Genomic DNA, 21,812 nt, shown 5'->3' with positions numbered 1-21,812 from the left:
CGCTCCAGATAGATTAATCGACTTGGAGAGCAAGTGTCCAAATATTATGAAGGACATGTTTTAATGAAATCTACGGCGCCCGGCAAAAGACACTATAAATCCTATAAATGCGCCGCTCTGCACGTTGCAGGTGGAAAACAGAAATAGGAGAAACTTTGGGGGCATTTGGGGTAGTGTTTTAGCTTCTATTCAAATATTTTCTTCTTTCAGATTATACCCCTTTTTAATAGTAGGTGTGTAATATATATATATATATATATATATATATATATATATATTGACAAAGGCTACCTCACTCATTCATCTATTCCCGCTGCTTCATTGTGCTTTTTATCTACTGAAAACGTGGAGACTTATCTGTGGTTCCTAAAGAGTTCCCCCCTGGTTAATATTGATGGGATAAAAGATCAGGGGCCTGTCAGAGAGCTCTTTGATCTGAGTCAGTGTGACGACTCCACGGTGATCCCCTCCCGAGCACAAAACAGTGTCCATGCAGTGCAAATCTCTGCCAGCTGATGAGTGACCTCATTGCCTCTCTCATCTTTTTGTTTCTTTTTCTCTTCTCCTGTACTGTCTCTGCTTTATTCTCCTTTTCCCCTCTCGCTCCGATTACACTGAGTACAGCCAGGTGACTCATTACCTTGAGTACTACACTGGATTCTTGACATGGTTTGCAATTAGTAAAATGACCTCAAAGACCTCGTTTGGCTTTCAAACGTATTTGTTCCCTTTTTGTAATATGCTTCTCTCTCATAGATGTAAAAAAACAAACACATGTGGTCATTTGACCAGTCCTGTTCATCTACTTGTTGACTCTACATGTGACAAATACGAAGCAAAAGCAGGCTTAAGTCATTTACAGCAGAAAGGCAGGCAGATATATATATACAATGACTTTGTATCGCCTTCTTCAGATTGGAATAACCAACGTTTCCTCCCTCCTGTCGTTTTGGGTTAGCGTGCTTTGTGAGAGATGGCGGTGTTGAGGCTTGGTATTCCTTCGGTGGATGCCTTTTCTCCTTCTTCCGCTCTCTGGAAACACGAGAGGTGCTGGGAAAGTGGCTCATTTTTTAACAACACGCGCGCACGAGCCGACATCGGCACACGTGTGAGCGGAGCGAGTACATTTTGATGCACGTTTCTGTTGCTGTCTCCTAAACCCGGGTGGACCCAGCTGCTCCCGCCATAGAGGGCTCAAAGAAAATCATCGCAGGCAACTAATTGCCTGGCAGGCCTCCGCATCTGCTCGGCAGAGAGCAGAACTGACAAAGTCACGGAGCAGATGTGTGTTGGTACGTGTGTTTGTGTTTAGCAGCTCCCTCTCTGTGTTTAGACTCAAGACATCAATATTGCATGTAGAGTTATTGTTGCAGAGCCACTCCTGGAGACTACTAATATAGCATGAATGAGGAAGTGAAATTTGCTCTACTTCCAGCTGATTGGTCCAAGGAAATAGCAGCAAAAACCTGATTGGAGGATGCCTCCCTTAGATCCACATTGAGCTCTGAGTGTATTAAAAGCTGTTGCGTCCAGAGAGTAAACTATTAACTCATTCTGACGAAGTTGGAAATATATTTTGAAAAAACAAATAAAGTTGCAGATGGGGAAGTCGGGCCCTGACTTGTATGCCCATGTCAGTATGAAAAGAAATTAAAATGATTGTATTGTTACCTTTTAATACATTGCAGATACCTGTTTAGTATGCTAGTGGAACACCTTTAGGGAGCAATTCATTGATGTGACAATCAAAGAAACCGGTATATGTACAGACTTTAAAACACAATCCTCACTTTTAGTTATTTTGCCTCATATGACGTAATTTCACAGTAATAAACTGTAAAACGTGGCCAAAAAATGAATCCCAGCAGATTTATCTGAATCATGTGAAGGTCCACACTGTTTCCAAAAAGTTTTAGCCAAAGGTCAGATGGGAAAATATTTTGCAAAGAACATTAATAAATTGTCCCTAAAGGTCTGTGTTCAACTTTGGACTATGCAATGATAAAACCCCCGCTGAGAAGACATTGGTTACTCTAATTAGTGGGGCGGTGACGGCTTCTCGGGGTTAGCTGGAGTGGCAGAATGGAGGTTCTCTGTCAAAGGAAACCGCCGCGTTGTAATGTAGCAACCAGTCCCACGTCATTAAGCTCTCCCTAAAGTGTCAAACTGCTGGGACTGCACCGTCCCACCCTCCCCCTGCTCGCTCCGCCAAACTCTCATGGTCACCAGGGACGACCTTCGGCTGCAGCTGCCAATCACAAAGAGCCATGGCAGCCAAAGGTCTCTGAGAGAGGAGCCTATTGATTTTCCAGTTAGAGCCTAAGTAGTGTGTGCTATAGGACTAACGGACAGCCCGAGCAGGTATGTCATTATCAATGAGGCCGAGGAAACGGATCCTCTCTCTCCTCACTCATTCATATTGGGCCTCGCTCCCTTCCACTATCCCTCCTTCATGCTGCTCTACCATCCACCCCCTCCGCTGTCTTCCCCGGGCTCTGACAGACTGCGTCCTGGGATGGTCAATAAATCGCTCAGCCACACCGCGACAGCAACCGGCGGAGTGATGGGTCGGGATGACCTTCTTTCCCGTTCTTTCCCCTCTTTCCTTCAGCCGGCCCCACCGTGCTTTCCAGGTACAGTAATTACAGCACCTGTGAGACATGAAACGTTTCCTTGCCCGAGACAGACTCGTTAGCGCCACAGCTGTCCCGTATTCCTCTCCGAGTTCCTCTTTCCGCGAATCCTAACAGCCTGGGTCAGTTTAATCACCAGCATCGTTCCCCGCAGCCCAGTTTGGCTCATCCAGTCATCAGGAAACCCAATTATTATCAAGCTGCTCCTCTCGATTTGCCTCACTGCTTATGTCAAGTCCCAGTCCGAGCTTTTGGGAGCTGCTCAACATAAAGACATGTGCAAACAATTACGAATGATTTAAGCCTATTAGAGGAGGTAAGTCCAAATAAAGGTTTAAAGCTTCCTGATGTGAGTTTTTGTTTCCGAGTAGAGCAGTAAAGTCTTGTTAACTTTTTTTTTTTCACTGTCTTTATCTGTGTCTCCCTAACACAAAGTGAATATGTAAACCACTCCCCTTCCTTCTTAGTCTCAAACCACATTGATGTTTGGGATTTCGTCTCTCGTGTTACGGTCCAGTTGTTTGAGTGAGGCGGTATCAGCAATGCTTAACTCATTCTGTAGGGATGAGGTCAGCCGCCCCCTGGCCACATGTTGGCTGTTTAAGTGATGGAGGAAGACTTGTTACTGATGGACCCCAAAGCTTTGAAGAAGCCAAAATACTTTCTTTCGTTTGGCGCATTGGTCTTTCTACTTGTATTTGTCAGATATCCTCTGGAATTTGTGAATTGACAGACTTTGAGTTAAACGGAGAGACATGTTTTGAGAGTTGAACCAGTAGAGCATCTTTAAGAAGCTGAATCTCGGTCAGTCAGGCTTTAGTAAGTCGGTTGCTTGTTCCTCGACTTATGGGTGAGATGACCATGCATTTCTCCACAGATCTTAATGGTCCCATAAGAGTCGTCCCTCTGTCTTTGAGAATCCCCCAATTATTTCTCTAGGGCCACCCCAAACTCAAAGGTTTTGCTTATCCAGTTGTGTCGATTAACCTTTGTCATATGAATTGGGTACCAACTGTGGCCCAGTTATTCATGGTTTCCAAGTGAGGAATCCTAATTAACTGTAGCGATCCTGATTTTCCCCTTCTGCCAAAATTAAGTTTCACATTTGAGGTTGTAAATGGATTATTGGATGCTATTGGATGCATCAATAAAGACCATCGTATACTATGCAGAGTGAATTGTGGTATCTTTAGTGATCCCTTAACTCTTTGTTGCACCATCTTTGTTTAGTTCTTTCAAATGGATCTCTACAGTGAGTGGTAACCAGGTCGGACGGCTCGGGGAAAGGCGATCGCCACATTGGCAGTCACATAAAGAACCATTACACACTGTCCTCTGGCCACCTAATGATGACTAATGTCTCTGTTCCAGTTGCTCTTCTCACCGAAAAACACCCCACACAAACAACTACTCCCCTCCCAACCCGCTCGGCTCTCTCCATCCCTCGGTTTGTGACCTGACTTTGGACCTTAACACAAACCACAGATCACTGTGGCCGAGACCCCCGGCTCACACTTAACCAAGCACCTCCAGACAAAGAGCTGCCACCCCCTCTTTGCACCTGAGCCCAGCCCCTCCATCATGCTCCATCTCTGGGCTTGACTGGGCCAGTCGGGGGGGGGGGGGCAGGTGCCTCCCCTCCCGTCCTTTTGATTGATCCCCTCTCTCCATCATTTATTCCCGCCGTCTGCCTCTGACACGCGTGTCAAAGGCAACACGCCAGCCTGATGGATAGACCTGTTTATGGATGCCAGTCCGCCTGGTGGGCTACTGATATTACAATCGGCACCTGTGTACCTGCTGTTCACACAGGCCTCGGTTATTCAGCCGAGGTCAAAGAGAGACACCCAGCTCCAATTGAAAAAAAAAAATCGATGCCCAGCCCGGCATCTTTGAAATTGGAATTGTAAATGTGGTCTTGTTTTGTCAAAAAGGTCTGTGGTGCATTTCCGATGATAAAACAATATCTGTGTGTTTGAGTAAATACCCGTATTGTTGGGCTTTGTCTTATCAGTTATTCCAATAGCAGACAAAATGACAAGACTACGACATAATGTTTATCACAGCGGTTAATTCCTAAAAGAAAGCAAAGGTATTTATAACCAGATGTATTTGTTTTTTCCAACGTGAGCTGAGCACTGTTGTGTAAAGATATCTCGTGTGCCGGAGAGGAGAATGTGACTTCTGCTGAATTCTGGGGCCTCCGTTGCCATTATGGTTAACGACCCATCCAGTCTGGTTGAAATGGCACATCCATAGGGACATTCTGCTGATCACGGACTCATCCGAGACTAATTTCCAGCAGAAATCAGCACCAGCAAGCTTTACTTTTGCCCCGTAGAAGAAACACTGTGGAATTACATGCAGTAAAATTAGACTGGAATAAACAAGACAATTTTGCGAACAAATCAAAGGGTGGGTATGTTTTTTCTTGTGGCACCTTCTTTAAATAACTTTACCGTCATCATCAAATATTGTGCAATATTTAGACACTATCAATCATAATGGTATTTCAAATACTATGATGCAATGCAGCAGGCAGGCGATCTCCACAAATGGTTATCTTGCACACAGTTCACATCTGGACTCCATATAGCAGACCACAGCTGGTGGAGTTCGTGTCACATTTAGCACAAAGCACAGCTCCAAATAAAGGTAATGGTGATCTGTGTTAGTTGTAAAATGGCTTTTACTAAAATGTTGTAACAACTTTATAATATTATATGTTAGCTGTGTTGCTCTCTGTCCTCTGACCCCCAAAAAACACTCAAACAGGAAAGAAATTAATGTTCTGCATTAACTCTGCAACGCAAACTTTTACCACAAGGACATCCAAGTGAATCTTGTCGTACTTCCTTTGTATTTAAATAACTTTAATCTATCTGCATCTGGAGTGTCGAAGGTGGTGACTAATTAAATTTGCTCTTTTACAGTTGTATCTCAAAATGTTTGTCACTGATGAACCTGTAGCTTCAATTGAGTCACCTTTGAATTCTTAAGTCTCCACAGCTACTCTTTTATAAAAGTCCCATTTTCTCTCTCTCCCTCCCTCTCTCTCCCCTTTTGCTTTGGACAACCGACCCCAAATTCCCCAACAGGGGTGTACTTTTCACCCCACACCCACTTAAGCTTGTGACAAAAGCCGGATTAGAAAAGAATTTACTCCAGCGAAGCCTCGCACCAACCCTCAAAAAAAGCCTATCCGTCACTAAATGGCCAAATGAGAGATTGAAGGAAAGCGGGGAGAATGCGATAGGACCCGGTCAGCGATCTTAACCTGTCTGATGTTTGCCTATGGCGGCTTAACGGGGAGCAGAGTGCCAAATGCATTGAGGCTAAAACACCTCCTTCGCTTCAGCGGCGGCTCTGTGCTGTCTGCCCGATTTTCTGAATATCGGTGAAAAGCATAAACATTCCTTTACTCCGTTTCCTGAAGTGCAATTGTTTACTTATGAGCGTGACGAATCAAGAAACGTATACTCAAACCCTTTCAGCACACTCTCAACAGGTGCCCAGCACGGCCGTGACGGCCCTGTACTGTATGTAGCTGCTTTGCAGCATAGAAATTCATTTAAAAATGCACTGTTGCCTAGTTGAACGTTTTAGTGTTGCGCATCATGCAAAGACAACAGAGGATCTTCTGAATTTGCGCTGCATTTCACACCCCTCTTCCTTTCACTTCTGTGGCCTTATCCATCTTTTGTTCCCCATCACCTTTGAGCCACTAACGCTGCCCTTTGCGGCCCCAGTCTAAGCTGCAGAGGGCAAAAAAAGAGGGAAGCTCTGTTATTGAATATAAGAAAAACCAAAACACGTGGATTGTATGCACTTTGTCATCCCCGAAGCGAACTCTGAGCCTTTCCAACACAAAAGTATTGTGGTAATTCACACACGTTGTTTTTATTTACCGAGGTTATGACCGGTTTTCCTTTATGGATTGCACGTTTATGGGTATCCCTGACACCATTGCTGTTTAGTTTTGCCGCTCTAGTGTCTCATGTGTTGGGGGTCTTCTGAGACTTTCGTCCTTATAGCTGAAGCCCAAAGGCTGAATGTTTAATGAGTTAATGCGCTGAAGACTTCACTACCAATTAACCCCAAGATCACTGCAGCATTTCCCTAAATCCACACAAGACCATTCTTTTTTGTTCCCTCCTTAAAAAGGCTAAGCAGCTAAGGAAAGGAGAAAAGGCTAACCTGTTAGCAAACAGTGAAAAGGGCCGAAAAGGGGTTTAATCCTTATTAGGCTAAATTTAGACTAAGTGCCCCCACAGATCCTTTCAAAAGGGACTTTCTTCGGGGATTGCAAACCCTTACTGGGTGACGTTTGGGATGAATGCTTTGAGCCTTTAGGCGTCATAACCTACACTTGTTCCAAGCTGGGCTTGTTTATTTTGCTTTAATTCTCTCTCACTCCAGCGCAGCTCCTTAGTTTTGTTTTATTTTTTGTTTTACAGCCCTCTAGGCAAATAGGCCTTTGTGTGTGTCCAGTGGTTAGATTGTGAATTAGTTACATGCTGGTAGAACAATAGTCCCATCAGTCATCCGTGCACACAAATGGCTTTGACTACGATGCATCCACCTTTTAGCATTATCTACTCTCAGGTATACAAATATTTTAGGTATATGGACAAGATAAAAATCTCTGCCTGTTATTGTTAAAATAGCGATAGCTTGACAGTCCGGAATATCCGGTTCAAGTCCTGCTCTCAGCAAGTTACCGGGTGTGGACCGGTGCCACTTCACCCCCCAGGACTGCGGCTCAGCGGTAGAGCAGGGCCACTCTTCATTTCCAAAAATTGCTTATGGCTGGTTAGTTAGAGCCCCGATGGGCAGTTTGTTCCTCGCGTGGTATCGTATAATGAATGGGTGAATGATGATAGTGTTAAAGCACTTTCGGTGGTCGGAAGACTAGAAAAGCGGCGTACAAGTCCTTTTACCATTTTCTGCGGAGGTGCCCTTAAACTAGGTACCAAGCCCCCGATGTTAATCAAGAAAAATCCCTATAATTATTATAATTATACCCGTTCAAAAAAAACTAATCAATAAGCCAGTTTGCATAGATTAGCGTTAAGACTGCCAACACCGCTAACTTGGCTCTATTCAAAGGGAACAAAACTCAATGATTAACACGCTACATATTTTCTTAAATCCATACCAAACCAAAGGCTTTATTTTGGCGGGGTGCAGGGACTTTCTGAAGTTCTGTTCTCACCAGCAGCAGCAGAAGTATTTTGGGGGTTTAGCTGTATTGGTCTCCACTGAGGTACATCCCACGAGCTGCACTTGTCCCATAGGTCAACAGTCACGGAGCACATGACTGGTTGGTTGAATCGTACTCTTGATGAAGCAAAAAAGTCGACAGAAGAACTACTGGAGTGTAAAAGCAGAGTCATGTGGCTGCACTGTCTCCTTAGTCATATGATTCTTCCTCACGGTGAGGGGGCATTCTTTTCCTCCTGAATGACTCCTATTTCACCCCAAGCTGCGCCGACACCTAACGAAACACGCCTCCAACAGTCAATCTGCACATCTCTCTGTCCCCGTTTCCAGTACAGTATTTCTTCCTCCCATCTTTTTTTTTCTTATTTTTTTCTGGCTATCACTCAATCTCAAAAGCAAAATCCGCCTTAATTGGCTCCAGAGGGCTCTTGGAGGCTTTGTGTCAACGGTGATGAGAGTCCTGATTGGTCCAGAGGCACAGGCAGCAAACAGACCCTTGTTAGTGAGTCGGGGCCCTTTGCTTGCTCGTTAGTCCGATGAACTCATTTACTGATGGGGAGTGACAAGGCCTCGTTTACCAGTGTGGAGCAGAGGGTGGTGGGGGGCTGAGGAGAAGTGGGACGAGGCAAACGGGAATATAAGGAATAGTGAGAGTAGGATTCGAAGTATGTTGGTGGATGCACCCTTTAAACCCAGTGAATATAATAAATGAAACGACAGTGTCTCGGTCCACTGACACTGGTTAATTGTATCTGGTGTGATTCTGTGGCAAAGAGTCACAAACAGCCTGGATGTGATGTTGCTACATGAGCCAATTTTATTTACTTGGTGGCTTTAGATGAAGTCTCGTGTAAATAACGTTGAATCTGCAACCTCGTAACAGTCATTTTGTGGAGTGCGGAGTAGTGACTAGCGAGGAGTGTGGAACGTGGACAGCTTTTTAAAATGAAAAGCTGATAAGTCTGCAGTTTATTATTATTTTTTCTTTATGAATTCTATCAAGTTCTCCCCATACCGCTTCTCCCTCGTCTCCGTTTTGATGTTGATTGATCACCTCTCTTCCTCCCGCTCATTAATTTCATCACCTTATCTCCCACGCCACTTCATTTGACCAAAAGGCAATAATAAATCCCTCATCCATTATCCTTTAACCGAGGCAGCCATGCGGAAATACTTAATAACAGGCAACAAATTGAACTTCAATCACCTCGTTTTCCTTCAAGGATGCACGACACACTAAACCCAAGGAGCAAATATGCATCTACCACTTATCAAAGGCTCTTTATGTTTAACTCTTGATGGTGAAACCCCCCCCACCCCCCTTCATTTTACGACATCTATGGATTTAGTTTATTGGTAATTGGCAGCTGCTTCTGTCCGCTTCAACTCAGGTGTCTTATCAGCCCCGAAACACACAAACGCAGCCGGGAGCCTCATCCATCCATCTTGAACCACGCGGCTGACGGTCGCTCCGGTGCGCCTCCAACACTTCCCCCGCGTTGGGCTGCGCTTTCAAATTTATATTTTGTCCGTGGCGTCGCCTTGTTCCTGCACTTGACCCCCCCTGCCCACCTCCACCTCCCCACACCCTGTTTCTGACGAGGCAGTGGTTGTTAAAAGGAGACGGGCTTTGCAGAGGAAAGGCCGACGAAGGGGGTTCAGCGGCGGAGGGCTGTCTGCGAGATTCAAGTTCGTGGTGACAGTTTGTGTGTGTGTGCGCGCGTGTGTGTGCGGTTACACACGGCAGCCGCAGTCACTCGGCCCCTCTTCATGTGTCCCTCTTCATTCCGCAGTCTTTTGGGCATCTGACAAAGACAAACGACAGTGCTCGAGAAATGAGCAGCAGCAGCCCGGCGCACAAACAGGTTGAAGGAGGAGGAGGAGGAGGGAGAGGAGGAGGAGGAGGAGGAGGAGGAGGCGGCAGAGGAGAGAAAGCAACACAATCAAGGCTCGTTCCTTTGTTTTCTGTTTGGCTGTGTCCTCTCGCGTGACGCCTTGAAATTGATCTCGGGACGAACCAGACCGGAATCCATGGGTATATGTTCCACTTGAAATGAAACATCAATAAAACTCTGCTTTATTCTCAACCAATCATGTTGACATACAAGCTCTCGGTCTTCATGTTCTGCTTATGGAATCTTATGTCCTCTTTTAAACCTCCTTTATTTAATCTTTTTTTTTTTTTTTAATAGTAGAAATTTAAATGGGATGAAAATCCCAGCAAAGTATGCTTTTGGTGCTGAAAAAACAAATCCTCCTGCTTCTGTAGCTTTCTCATGTCTTTGAACCCGACTGATCCCCTTCCACCATCACTATTTATCACCCAGGAAGCCGGTGCGGCCATAATTCCAGCCCGGACAATAACTTCCACACCCTCGTAATTTGTCCGGACGTGGTCCGAGCGCGCGGGAGCATTACAGCGCCGATAGTTTGTCACGCTCCTTGTCACCACCTCGGCCTTTTCATCTGCAAGGGAAAGGGCGCCCTCGACGGGGACATTGATCTTGGGAACTGAGTGCTGTTTGCAGCGTTGCGAGAGATTCATCGGCCGGGGGACAAATATGATATCTGTCTGCCTCCGCTGCTGTCATATCTATCCGTGGAATCAGACACGGCGACTTTATTACTTCAGCACGGGACGTCTTCTCGACATCCATGAGGTCTATGTGCGCACTCCTGGGGATGGAGTGAGTCAATCACTCCCTTTTTGGAGGTTAGAGGTTACTTTCTAAACATTTACTCATCATACACCTGAAAAAAAACGGAATTTCATTTCTGATCAGCGAGAGGAAGAGACGCTGATTAAAATAAAATGTTGTCCTTTACTTGAATTTATATCTAACTTTATCATTTATGAGGATTGAGCCGCTGTGCAGCCCCATATTTATACAATAGTGTAAATGTGTTGTTAGCCTTCGTACAGGCTTTTATTTTTTTTAAATCAAGTATGGTTTTGGTGCTCTCACAAAAAACCCTCTTGCTTCTGTAGCTTTCTCATCTTTTTTTATAATTAACCAGTTATTTTGTTGGTTCATTTGTAAAGAAATGTGTGAAGCCAACAGAGGTTGCTGGCTGTTGGTTTATATTTGCTATACACACTTGAGGTGTAAATTAAAGTGGATGAAAAAAAATCTGCATAGGCGTTAAAGCAAAGGAGGAAAAAACGTGCTGTTTACTCTTGTGAGCGCTGCACAGCATCTTTGTGCGGAGTTGGCTACAGGCCCCGTTAGGGAAGATGGGAGGCTGGTGGTTGTGGCCCCAGCTCCTCCAAGCCACTAATCCCCATTTAATTGAACTCCAGAGACTTTGAAGTGAGTCTGTGATGCAGGCGGGTCTTATTCCTCACAGGGACGGCGAGGGACAGGCTCTCCTCAGCTGGCTGGCAAACGCCTCAGCTGGTCCCCTGTGCTGTCCCCGGCCTTTAATGAGCCCCTTTAACTCCACACCAGTCCTAGCTTGCTTGCTCACATTTGAATATTTCCGATTAATAACGCATCCTCTGAACCATGCTGAGCCCCCTTTTCTACCTGCCCACCACGTACCCCTGTACGCCCCCCCCTGTCAGCGGACGCCTTTGAAACCTAAAGCGGAGGTTGAAACCAAGGCCTGGTTAACAAAGCAGCGCCACGTAGGTTAGTAGCAAACCTAAATGGCGGATTAGTAGGAGCGCCGATGACAGAGGCAGGGCCAAGCATCTGGGTCTGTCGGGCGCCCGGGTCACTCTGACAGCTACTGCCGTCTCCACGGGGACAGATTAAATCAGGAGCTAGCTGGCATAATATTGTTTGACCAGTCAGCTGCCTCCATGGGAATAGTCTAATTAGGCGTTGAGCGTGAAATTATCCTCATACTAGTCGCAAGAAACCCTTTTCCATATATGATCTCCAGGTGCTACTAGTCGGCTGCATGCTGTAAAATGGATTATCCTTTAGTGAACTAAACATTTCCTCCACGCTGTTCCTCTGAGGAGCGCCCATTCTCCTGCTGAAGGGATCTCTATTTCATTGAGGCTGATCAATATAAGACATTAATCGTGCTGCTCAGGCCGTCGCGCCGCCTCGTGTGAGAAATGAACTAACCCGGCCTCCTTTCTGCTTCTCTTCCCTTTTGTCTCATCTGTTGTGTCCTTCTCTGCTCCTTTCTTTTTAAATGTCCCTTCTCCCCTTCCCTTTCCACCCTCTGCTCTCCCGTCCTGCCGTTCAGATTCTGGCCTACACCGAAGGCCTCCATGGGAAGTGGCTGTTCACAGAGATCCGCGCAGTCTTTTCCAGGCGCTACCTGCTGCAAAACACCGCTCTGGAAATCTTCCTGGCCAACAGAAGTAAGACGACACCTGCAAACATTTCACCCCCCCTCCCCCGATGGATTTACCTACACCTTTTGTAGTGTAATAATTAGTGTTTAGTATGTGGGGATTTTATGCCGTACAAGCAAGATGACAATAATTCCTGTTCTAATAGATATTTGTCCGTGCTTGTCTCCAGCCGCAGTCATATTCAACTTCCCAGACGCAGCCACTGTAAAGAAGGTGGTCCACAGTCTTCCCCGTGTCGGCGTGGGGACGAACTTTGGCCTCCCGCAGACCAGGTGAGGCGCACGGCTTTCGGGATTCTGAATTCCTCTTTGTAGACGGCACCACGACCGAACCGGTCGGAAAATATCAAAGACGGTGGTGGGGAGAGAGAGAACGTTCAGCACGCTGATACTTCTACGCCGCAGACCTCCATCCGAATGTTCTCCGCCCCCTTTCCCGCTGTCACATGCACACAGGGTCACTAACTTGTCCATCCCTCCCTACTCTCGCCCCCCCCCCTCAGCCCCCTCTCCTCTCAAAACATAATTGGCTTCACACAGAGTTCAGTTCATTTATTTATTTCCATCAGTGTGAAGTAAATAGTTGCTTGTAAGCCTGCAGGGCGAACCCCTCGCCCCACCCTCGCCCCACCCTCGCCCTCCCTCTCTCTCCCTCCCTCACATCATCTCCTCTGTGTCCGAGAAGCCAAGCCCCACCCGGCTCGTTCCAGCATGAGGCCCTGTGATAAATCAAGAGAAGCGAAGTCTTGCTTTACAATGCCTTTTATGGAACATTATAATTAACTTATGCAAAGTTTGAACTTTACTAAAGCAAAATGGTTGTAAAAAATAATTGTCAAGTCAGTTTTATTTATATAACCCCAAATCAATGGAGTTTACAATAATGTAAAGCAGATGGAACCTTCTATACTCAGAGACTTTATTTAGAAGGAAGAAAAATAATATATGAGGAGTAAATCATTTCCCAGTGTTTGGGGTAAAAGTACACATAACTGCAGTTTCCTGTAATATTTTTGACTTTTTTGAGAGTGCAAATACATTTCATGCAAATAACAGCAAACATGGAAGAGCTTTAACCCAAACGTATGTTAAACCAAAAATCTTCCTCCCATTGGGATTTGTTTCAGTTTTCCTATTTTCATTCTCTGTTGTTCCAACTCTGAGACTTGGCAGTTGTTGTCTGGTGGGGTGCATAAGTATTTGGGGAGGTGATCTTAGAGAGGGAGATTTAAGGTCCATGAGAAACGATTTCCACATACAGGCTATATAATTATCTGTATAAGGAAGGAATAGGAAGGAAATGCATGAACACCGTGTGTGTAATGTACAACACACACACACACACACAGGGTGAGATAATTTGTGTGTATTAGTGTTTGGCTCATTTATCAAGCTAGTCTGCAGGCCAGGTTACACCTAGCCTCTTTGACCCGAGGACAGCTGGACAGAACAGCTCAGTGGACACACACACACACACACAAGCTTGCAGAGTGCCAGAACAATGATTGCACAGCCACACTTCATTATCCATGTAATATTGTTGGTCATAATTAGAAAGGACCCTACTTCTTTTAAAGCATGTTGCCGTTATCAAGCCCCTTGTGTCTTTTCTCTTCTTCATGCCTTTACATTTGGTGATCATTTGATCTACTGGAGATGAAAAGAAAATATAGAAACCTACTTAAAAGTATGTTAATGCACATCATCGCTTGGTGACACGACACAAAATGAAGAATAATGTGTCTTGTAGTACACTCGTATTTTCACCTTTGAGCAGCCTAATGACTATAATCTCACACCATGACAGTGATTAATTCCATCATTTTCTTTTGTTTTAATTGGATTGGGGGTCATTTGTTTTTGTCCTTCTGCATACATCGTACCTTCGGCTCCGTGTGTGCGCACATGCACGGAAATATGTGCATTCAAACCAATTTATTGCAAATTTGTCGTCTTAATTAGCAGGACTGTACGAAAAGATTTTTCATATAATAACATGTTTTGTAAACGTCTAATAAGCCCACGGCTTTTTTTTCTTCCAGTTTGCTAATTGCTATCCTTGCTACCTAATGTGGTGACTGACTTTACTACTTCACCCTATGCGTTGTCAACGGATAGTGTTTTAATATCACTTTTTCTCTTTGTAGACGCATATCGCTGGCCACACCAAAGCAGCTATTCAAGGCCTCCAACATGACCCAGCGCTGGCAGCGCCGCGAGATATCCAACTTTGATTACCTCATCTTTCTCAACACCATCTCTGGTGAGGACACTGACCGACACCTGCAGATTGTGGCTTAAACCCGCCAATACTTGGTCCCTGTGTGCAATCTTTTTTCCCGTCTCTCATTCTTTTTTTTCCCCACCAGGTCGGACCTATAATGACCTGAACCAGTACCCGGTCTTCCCCTGGGTTATCACCAACTACGACTCAGAGGAGCTTGACCTGACTCTGCCCAGCAACTTCAGAGATCTGTCCAAGGTATAGGACACTCAAGACTTTTTGTTGTTGTTAGAATACTAAAGTATCTGCAAATTTATAAGAACCCACACTAGGAGTAGTTTTTGTACACGGTCTGTGTATGTTTGGGATCATCTACTGTATGTATCTGTATGTATGTACTGTATCCAGAGAAATTGGTGTAATACTACGACAGACATCCTAAAATGGCACATCATATCACTATTTCAAACTTCATAATTGAATTCTTCGAAGTTTGACCTTCTGCAACACACCAGGAAGTGGAGAAATACTGCCTGGTAGCTGCAGGTGACTGGGTTTAAAACAGTGGGACCTGCCCCGAGATGCTCCCTGGCACATAAATACATTCACTCACACCGCTGAAACTACCTAAAAGATTCTCCCCCATGTTCTAAGTAGACATACAATTATTTACTTGCATGAACTCCCTGTCTTTTCCACCCATCCCCTCCCCCTCCGCCCCTTGCGCCTAATGTTGTCCAGCGATGGGAGGACAGGGGATTAGTTTTACAGTGAGATGATTGAGCGACTGTCTCGCCGCTGGAACCAAAATGACTGAATAAATCAGCCATGGAAACAAAGAGAAGGCATGTGCTAATGGACAGTGGAGACGTTCAGTTACAGTTGAAGGCATTTGTTTGTGTCCTGAGAGCATCCCCTTGTTCATGCACGGTGAGAAAGAGGTGAATGTGTTCATCTAGTGAGATAGACTGTTGCAGTTGTTTCATGGCGTGTTTCAGCGTGATCATGGACAATGATCATAGCCCTCTGTCACAGAGCCAACATGAAAGCCACCTCCATTTTGGACTCGCCGACTCGGTACTCCAAAAGTCAGAGATTACAAGAGTTTGCTATTGGTCAATGGTGTTGATTTGGATGCCACTAAATGCATTAAACCTGCACACTTTCATGCAATACAGCAGCCCTGCGCATTTACCTCAAGCACATGAACCAACCGCTCACACGTCTTCACACCTCCTTGTCATAAAGATTCAAGAACCTCCACAGAAAAACACCTCGTCCCTTAGCTTTGTCCCGGGTCCTGCCTTCACTTCTCATCTGCTCCGCTGTGTTTGTATCCCTCCCAGTGTAGCCCGCCCCACTGCAAGCAGCTGCATAATTCCTCTGTTTATTTGGCTTCATGTTGCCCAGTAGGCTGAAATGTGACAGTTGTACTTGCCCCACAAACCGCACACGCGCCCACGCTCACACGAACACGCTGCATTCCGCCTCCCGCTCTTCTCCTCTGCACCGCCTCGGAGTTTCTGCAGCTCAGCCGCTGTGCACGGTCGAGCCTCGGGGCCCCCCGGGGACTAAGTGAATGACGGGGAGATTGGATGAAAAGGAGGAGAAACAACGAGACACCCCGAGAGCATACGAGGAAGGTGGAGAGAGCGTGTGAGAGAAAGAAGAATATCATCATTCCCATCCTGGCGGATTCTCCTCTCCTCAGAGAGCAGAGCGAAAGGGAGGGGAGGGGCCGATCTTTTATTACATCTGTTTTATTCATGTTGTCGACACACGCGTGATATCAGTGCATGACCACTGGACCGTGGCAGACTGCAGTGTCTGGAAAAGGGGCAAGCACCGTACAGCCCCCATCCCTCCCAATTCTGCACCCGCAATCGCGTTTCTTTTCATTGCATCCTGATGATTTTCTGACCGTAGCGGCTGTACGTCTGTGTGTGCATCGTTCACCACCTCGCAGGGTTTCTCCCCTTCTTCCTGCTTTGTTTCCTCTGTATTCTTCCAGTTATCTTCCTCCCTCGTTCTCCACATCTCTTATCCCCCCCCGTCGCCTTACTGTATGTCACGTTGGTTGGTCGCCTCATATAGAAACAGGTCATCTGCGAAGCCCCCAGTGACATTGAGGAGCCAAATTGCTGTGTGTGTGTGTGTGTGTGTGTGTGTGTGTGTGTGTGTGTGTGTGTGTGTGTGTGTGTGTGCGCGCGCGTCAAACATTGTCATCATCCTCGGCACCACAGAGGCCACACAGAATTTATGTTCCCTGTTGCCAGAGCCATTCTGACCCCAGGGACTTTCTTATCATAAACTCTAACCTCGACCTGACATCAAACGTCCACCCTCGAGATAACATTGTAGTGGCGATAAGCACACACCTCAAATGACTGCAAGTGTTGTAACTCCCCTCTACCGCTCGTCGCACCCCGTTTCTGCACACATTTCCCCAAAACGAGGCACCTGTCCCACATATAGAAAGCCGTAGGATGTTTTTAATTGGTCGGCTGCATATAGAACTGCACTGAAGAGAGATGTCGTTGGTGTTGTTATGGAGCACAACAGACGATCAAAATACTTTAATACGTTTACATCTAGCCGAAGATTAGGCAGTCTACATTTACATAGCAACAGAAATTGTGAGGATTTATTGAGCGTTCCCTGTACCTTTTGTGCTATAGCCTACCACTCACAGCCACATGAGCTTAATGGTGTATTGATTTCACCATACGCGCCCGATATGTTTATCCCCCAGGCTCTGCGCACCATTTTCACTGTTTAAATAGGACATTATACATAAACACTCCTTTCAAAAGGCTCCTTTGATTTATGACTTAAAGGCCAAGTGACGCTCGGATCGCCGGTGAGCCATTAGACGTCATCACCGGTGACCCATAATTGTTATAAAAGGAAGGTAGCATGGAGAATGTTCTTCTAATAGCTCTCGGGGACTACTACTCGCCAAGTAGACATTTTATTAGGGGTTTTGATATCTGAAGGTTAATTAACTGAACACGTTCAGCGTGAAGGACATTTCAGGTAGATTAGCCCACAGGAAGCATTGTGTATAATCTCATCAGTTTAATGTTTCCGTGACACGCTGTTGGTTTGGGATGCAGACTTGGATTAGTCAGGTGACTTCTCCTCTCTTGTCTTGATATGAATCTGATCGTGAACGTGGTGGCAAACAGGTCGATCTGTTCCGATGGAGTTTCCCTCCCTCCTTTTTTGCACCTGTAATTATTTCTTGTGAATATGTTTAACGCTCCAGTGCCATCACCTCCTCTGTTGACTTAAAAAGTGATTAGGACTGATCCAAGATGTATTCCCCTTAAAAGCGGCCGCACAGCTTCGTTCTGTAGCTCTCTCGCTCGTCTAATTAAAACCCTGAGATTGGTTAATTTATCAGAGTCCTCATCGGCGCTACTCTTCGCCACGACATATTAGCCCGATCCGTGTTGGGGCGGCGGCGGGCGTTCCATCAGCACGGTTCCGGGCGTTCTGCTGTATCTACTGTAAGCTGAGAGCCCCTCAGTCATTTACAGCAGTAAACAACGTCGGGCTCGCCCAAGCCCCCACCCTCCCCCCTCCCAAGCACTCTCACACACAATTCTCCCTCTCGCTCCGTCACTGTGGCACTTTCAGCCTCTTTTTTTATTTCATATGCCTCCTCTCCCTTTTCTTTTTTTAATGAGACGACTGTTATTAGGGCTATAAATCAGACCAATGGGCCTGATGTATAATTCACTGTGTGTACTCACCCCACTCCCCCCCCCTCCCTCCCCCAGTGGCCCTGAGGAAGCCCACAGTGCATCACTGTCACAAAACGTGACTACACACAGGCACACGCCGGGCCGAAAAAAGCAACCAATTCTGCCCAGAATGCCGTGCGCGTCACTCCCACTACACACCGTTACATGAACACAAGCACGGCCCATTACACCGGCAACAAAACAGTAGCCATAGCGCAGATCAATATCGATGCCTGGCCCTGGTCCTGCTCTGACAGGCACCCTGTGATATGAAAGAGATCCAATTGATCCACACCCTACGAGGCCCTCATCCTCAAAAGGCCATCATTCCATTACCATCGATCTAGTGTGTGCGTGTGCGCGTGCGAGCCGGCAGAAGGCTAATAAAAATTGAAGCAGCCTGAAAGTGATTTCTATAAATGAGTATTTAAATAATAGCCCAGCAGTGCAGCGTTATTGGTTTTGTAGAGCGATGGAAAATTAATGCAACTTAACCATTTTTCTATGCTACAAATAGGAGCCGGTGACCAGTGTATTAGTTACAGATTAATAAATGTAGAAACTGAAGCAACCCACAGCCCTGCTATTGATATTCCTAGTAGGCACTCTTTCATTGGAGCGCATTAGTTTTCTCTGACAGACTACAGCTGCGGGGGCTCTGTTTCACAGCCTCTAAAAAGCACTCTGTGGGAAAGGATTGATCTGTATCTGAAGGGAAACATCATCTAATATTCATTTGAATTTGCACAAAGGTTACCAGCTTCATTTGCCTTGTTTTAGTTCAAAGAGTGGTCTGTGAATGTGTTCGCACGTAAATCCAGTAATGCTGCAAGGATCCGTTTGTCATTTTCTGTCTAACTCTTTTTTTCTGTTTTTTAAAGTGAAACATTTTTCACTTTTTGAAATATGTGAAATATGTTTGCATTTCTCCGTAGCCCATTGGTGCTCTGAACCCCAAGAGGGCAGCATTCTTTTCAGACCGATACGAGTCCTGGGAGGACGATCAGGTGCCGAAGTTCCACTATGGAACCCACTACTCCACCTCCAGCTTCACCATGATGTGGCTGCTGCGTATCGTAAGTGCAACGTATACAGAAAGACGCATTACATAAAGATTATTGTGGATTTTAAAGGCTTTGGATTAATGTTATGAAACTAAAACAAAATGGTGATATGCAGCCCTTTAGAAAATGCTGTTTGAGTTTAGCCGCTGCCAATGACACCTCTGAGCCTCTGTTGATAAAATAATGGTTGAATCATTTTGTGGAAAATATCTACTTTGCTTTAATTCTAAAGCACATGCGTCCCCGGTAGATGCTCGTCATATCCTCACCGGTACTCTTCCCAACTGAATTGTGTTGCGCTGATCATCAGGAACCCAGTGTACGATATGATTTTCATGTGACATCATTGTTTCCCTTTTGAGTTTAATATAGTCAGTAATTTAATTCTAATTAGGCTCCTACTACATCTAGAAACAGATGTATTTATCAAGCAATATAGTGTATGTATGGCAAATATTACAACACATGCATATTGTTCCTCATTTATTGTTGCATATATATATATATATATATATATATATATATATATATATATATAGCAGTGTAAATATTTGAGGAATAAAAGTTCCAATATGATTAGATCAATTTGAGTATAAGCAGTGCACATACATTGTGTACGAGTGCTCTCGTTCTGTGCCTTTTTGTTGAATGGCTGCCATCAATCTTTCATTACTGCACCCGAGGGACAGGGAGGTTACTAAGTTTCTCCAACATGCAGTTTTCTCCCCTTATTGTCCCAGTAGCTCACTGTCTCGGTGACTCCCAGCAGGGTTACCACATTGATCCCCGCACATCATTAGCAGGCTTACTCTAAAGCCACTTTACCAGAAGCCCCCGCTTATGACTCTCATCAGAGTAACTGAAAACTACTCCGGCAAGATCTGTGAACCATTTTCTGCGGGGGGGGGGTTGTGTTTATTTGTGCGATTCCACCGTTCCCATGATCCTATTCGGTTGTTTAAACTACGATACAATGCGGTTAACCTCTTAAACTTTTTATACAGATGAGACGCAGGTCATTTGTGAATGAACCTCGTTAGCTTCCATGTTAGTTTGTAGCTGTGGCCCAGCATATTGTGTCCATGTGATTTATGCGTCGGAGAGACGGCTATTGGTCCGTCCTTTAAGATTACACCTGATTGGAAATGCATCCGTTGCAGTTGAGTGCATTGTTTTTAGTAGCTCTTTGGGATTATTTTGCGAGGTCATTTTGGGGTTACAGGCAGAAACACACTTTTATTGCTTATTTTGCACAACAAGGAATTAAATTCTAACCACCGTTACGGGTTTCTCCGTTTAAAGCGGCAGGGCTCAGATTTAAAACATGTTTCTTCTCATCAACAGGAACCCTACACCACGTTTTTTCTGAACTTCCAAGGAGGGAAGTTTGACCACGCCGACCGCACTTTCTCCTCAGTGTCCCGCGCCTGGAGGAACTGCCAGAGGGACACATCTGATGTCAAGGTACGTGCGCTCCCATGATGTGAAAATACTTCGACTGGTTGACTTGTAAGGAGGTCAGAAGTGAGGAGACAAAGGACTGAACACTCTGGGAGAATAAATCCTCATCCAGCATCTTAACGGACAAAGAAAGAAACCGATTCAAAAGGCTGATGTCCAGTCACTACCAATCACTGTCCCGATGCAATGGAAGCTCCTTGGTCTTCTGATCAAAGCTTTGGACTAATCCTCCTCTGTCCCGGCCGTCCGTCTCCCATTCAGCCAGCTATAACCTGGACTTGAATCCCTGCCCACCGGGCCCCCAAACGCTACTGAGCTGTTGGATCTTCCCCTGCTGCAGCTCGGGTCATTCTCGTGCCGAAGGCCTTCATACCCCCAGCGCGCACTTTAACTGCACCTCTAAAACATTTACGACTACAGTCAGACATTCTATGTCAAAGCTCTGTTTTGCTGCGTCTCCTGGCAGTGGGTCACTGAAGGGCACGGGGGGGGGGCAGCGGCGGTGTAGGGTGTTTTGACGCTTGATTGCGTTTACCACCCCCCTCCCACCCCGCCAATAAAACATATGGATTGTGTTACTACGTAGCTCGCCCGATGCTTGATTACGAAAGCCCGGCAAGAGCTGTCGTTTGCGCTCTGTCTAGACCTGTCGGTGTGGATCACACTGAGAGCTCCAAACAAAACAAAGGGGAAATCTGGACCGCATCACTTTGTTTCCATGTCCCGTTTGGATTATTAGCATATTTTGAATGAGAGTCCGTCGACTTTATTCACTCGGACGCACTCATTCACTTCCAGGCAAAAGAGGAATTAGCCGCGAGATGTATCAATTTGGAATGCTAAGCACACCATTTAGCTTTAGCATTTGGGCCATTGATAGCAACCCTCTGTCCCTGCCAGGGGGCAAAAAGCCCCAGTGTTTTCATACCCCGCTGGTAAAGAAGGAGTGATAATAGGTTACAACACCCAGATTCAATGTGTCTCTAGCCTGGGTGACGCTAGCGTGACCTCCGGTCCCCAATCCCCTGACCCCTAGCTTCAGCCTGAAGGCATCAGAGGGGTTAGAGGTAGCAACAGTGGAAGTGTAGCCGAGCAGCCCAGAGGCCAGAGCCCCTTCCAGTGACCCATGACAGGACAGGATTGG

The 21,812-nt window shown here is 45.8% G+C and overlaps 1 protein-coding gene across 8 annotated transcripts in view; it reads left to right on the top strand.

Moving 5' to 3' along the window:
- Positions 1-21,812, top strand: part of lrba (LPS-responsive vesicle trafficking, beach and anchor containing) — a 147,404-nt gene that overhangs the window by 93,930 nt on the left and 31,662 nt on the right. For all 8 annotated transcript variants that reach the window (XM_040187221.2, XM_078109148.1, XM_078109146.1 and 5 more), the window contains 6 exons: positions 12,060-12,177; positions 12,341-12,443; positions 14,318-14,433; positions 14,540-14,652; positions 19,079-19,219; positions 20,552-20,671. In XM_040187221.2, coding sequence (XP_040043155.2) covers positions 12,060-12,177; positions 12,341-12,443; positions 14,318-14,433; positions 14,540-14,652; positions 19,079-19,219; positions 20,552-20,671 — 711 coding nt within the window. The remainder of the gene's footprint in view (positions 1-12,059; positions 12,178-12,340; positions 12,444-14,317; positions 14,434-14,539; positions 14,653-19,078; positions 19,220-20,551; positions 20,672-21,812) is intronic.

Source organism: Gasterosteus aculeatus, chromosome 9 (genome assembly GCF_964276395.1).
Source record: "Gasterosteus aculeatus chromosome 9, fGasAcu3.hap1.1, whole genome shotgun sequence".
Lineage (NCBI taxonomy): Eukaryota > Metazoa > Chordata > Actinopteri > Perciformes > Gasterosteidae > Gasterosteus > Gasterosteus aculeatus.
Note: the sequence above shows the minus strand (reverse complement) of the source record. Positions and strands in the feature narration are given on the sequence as shown.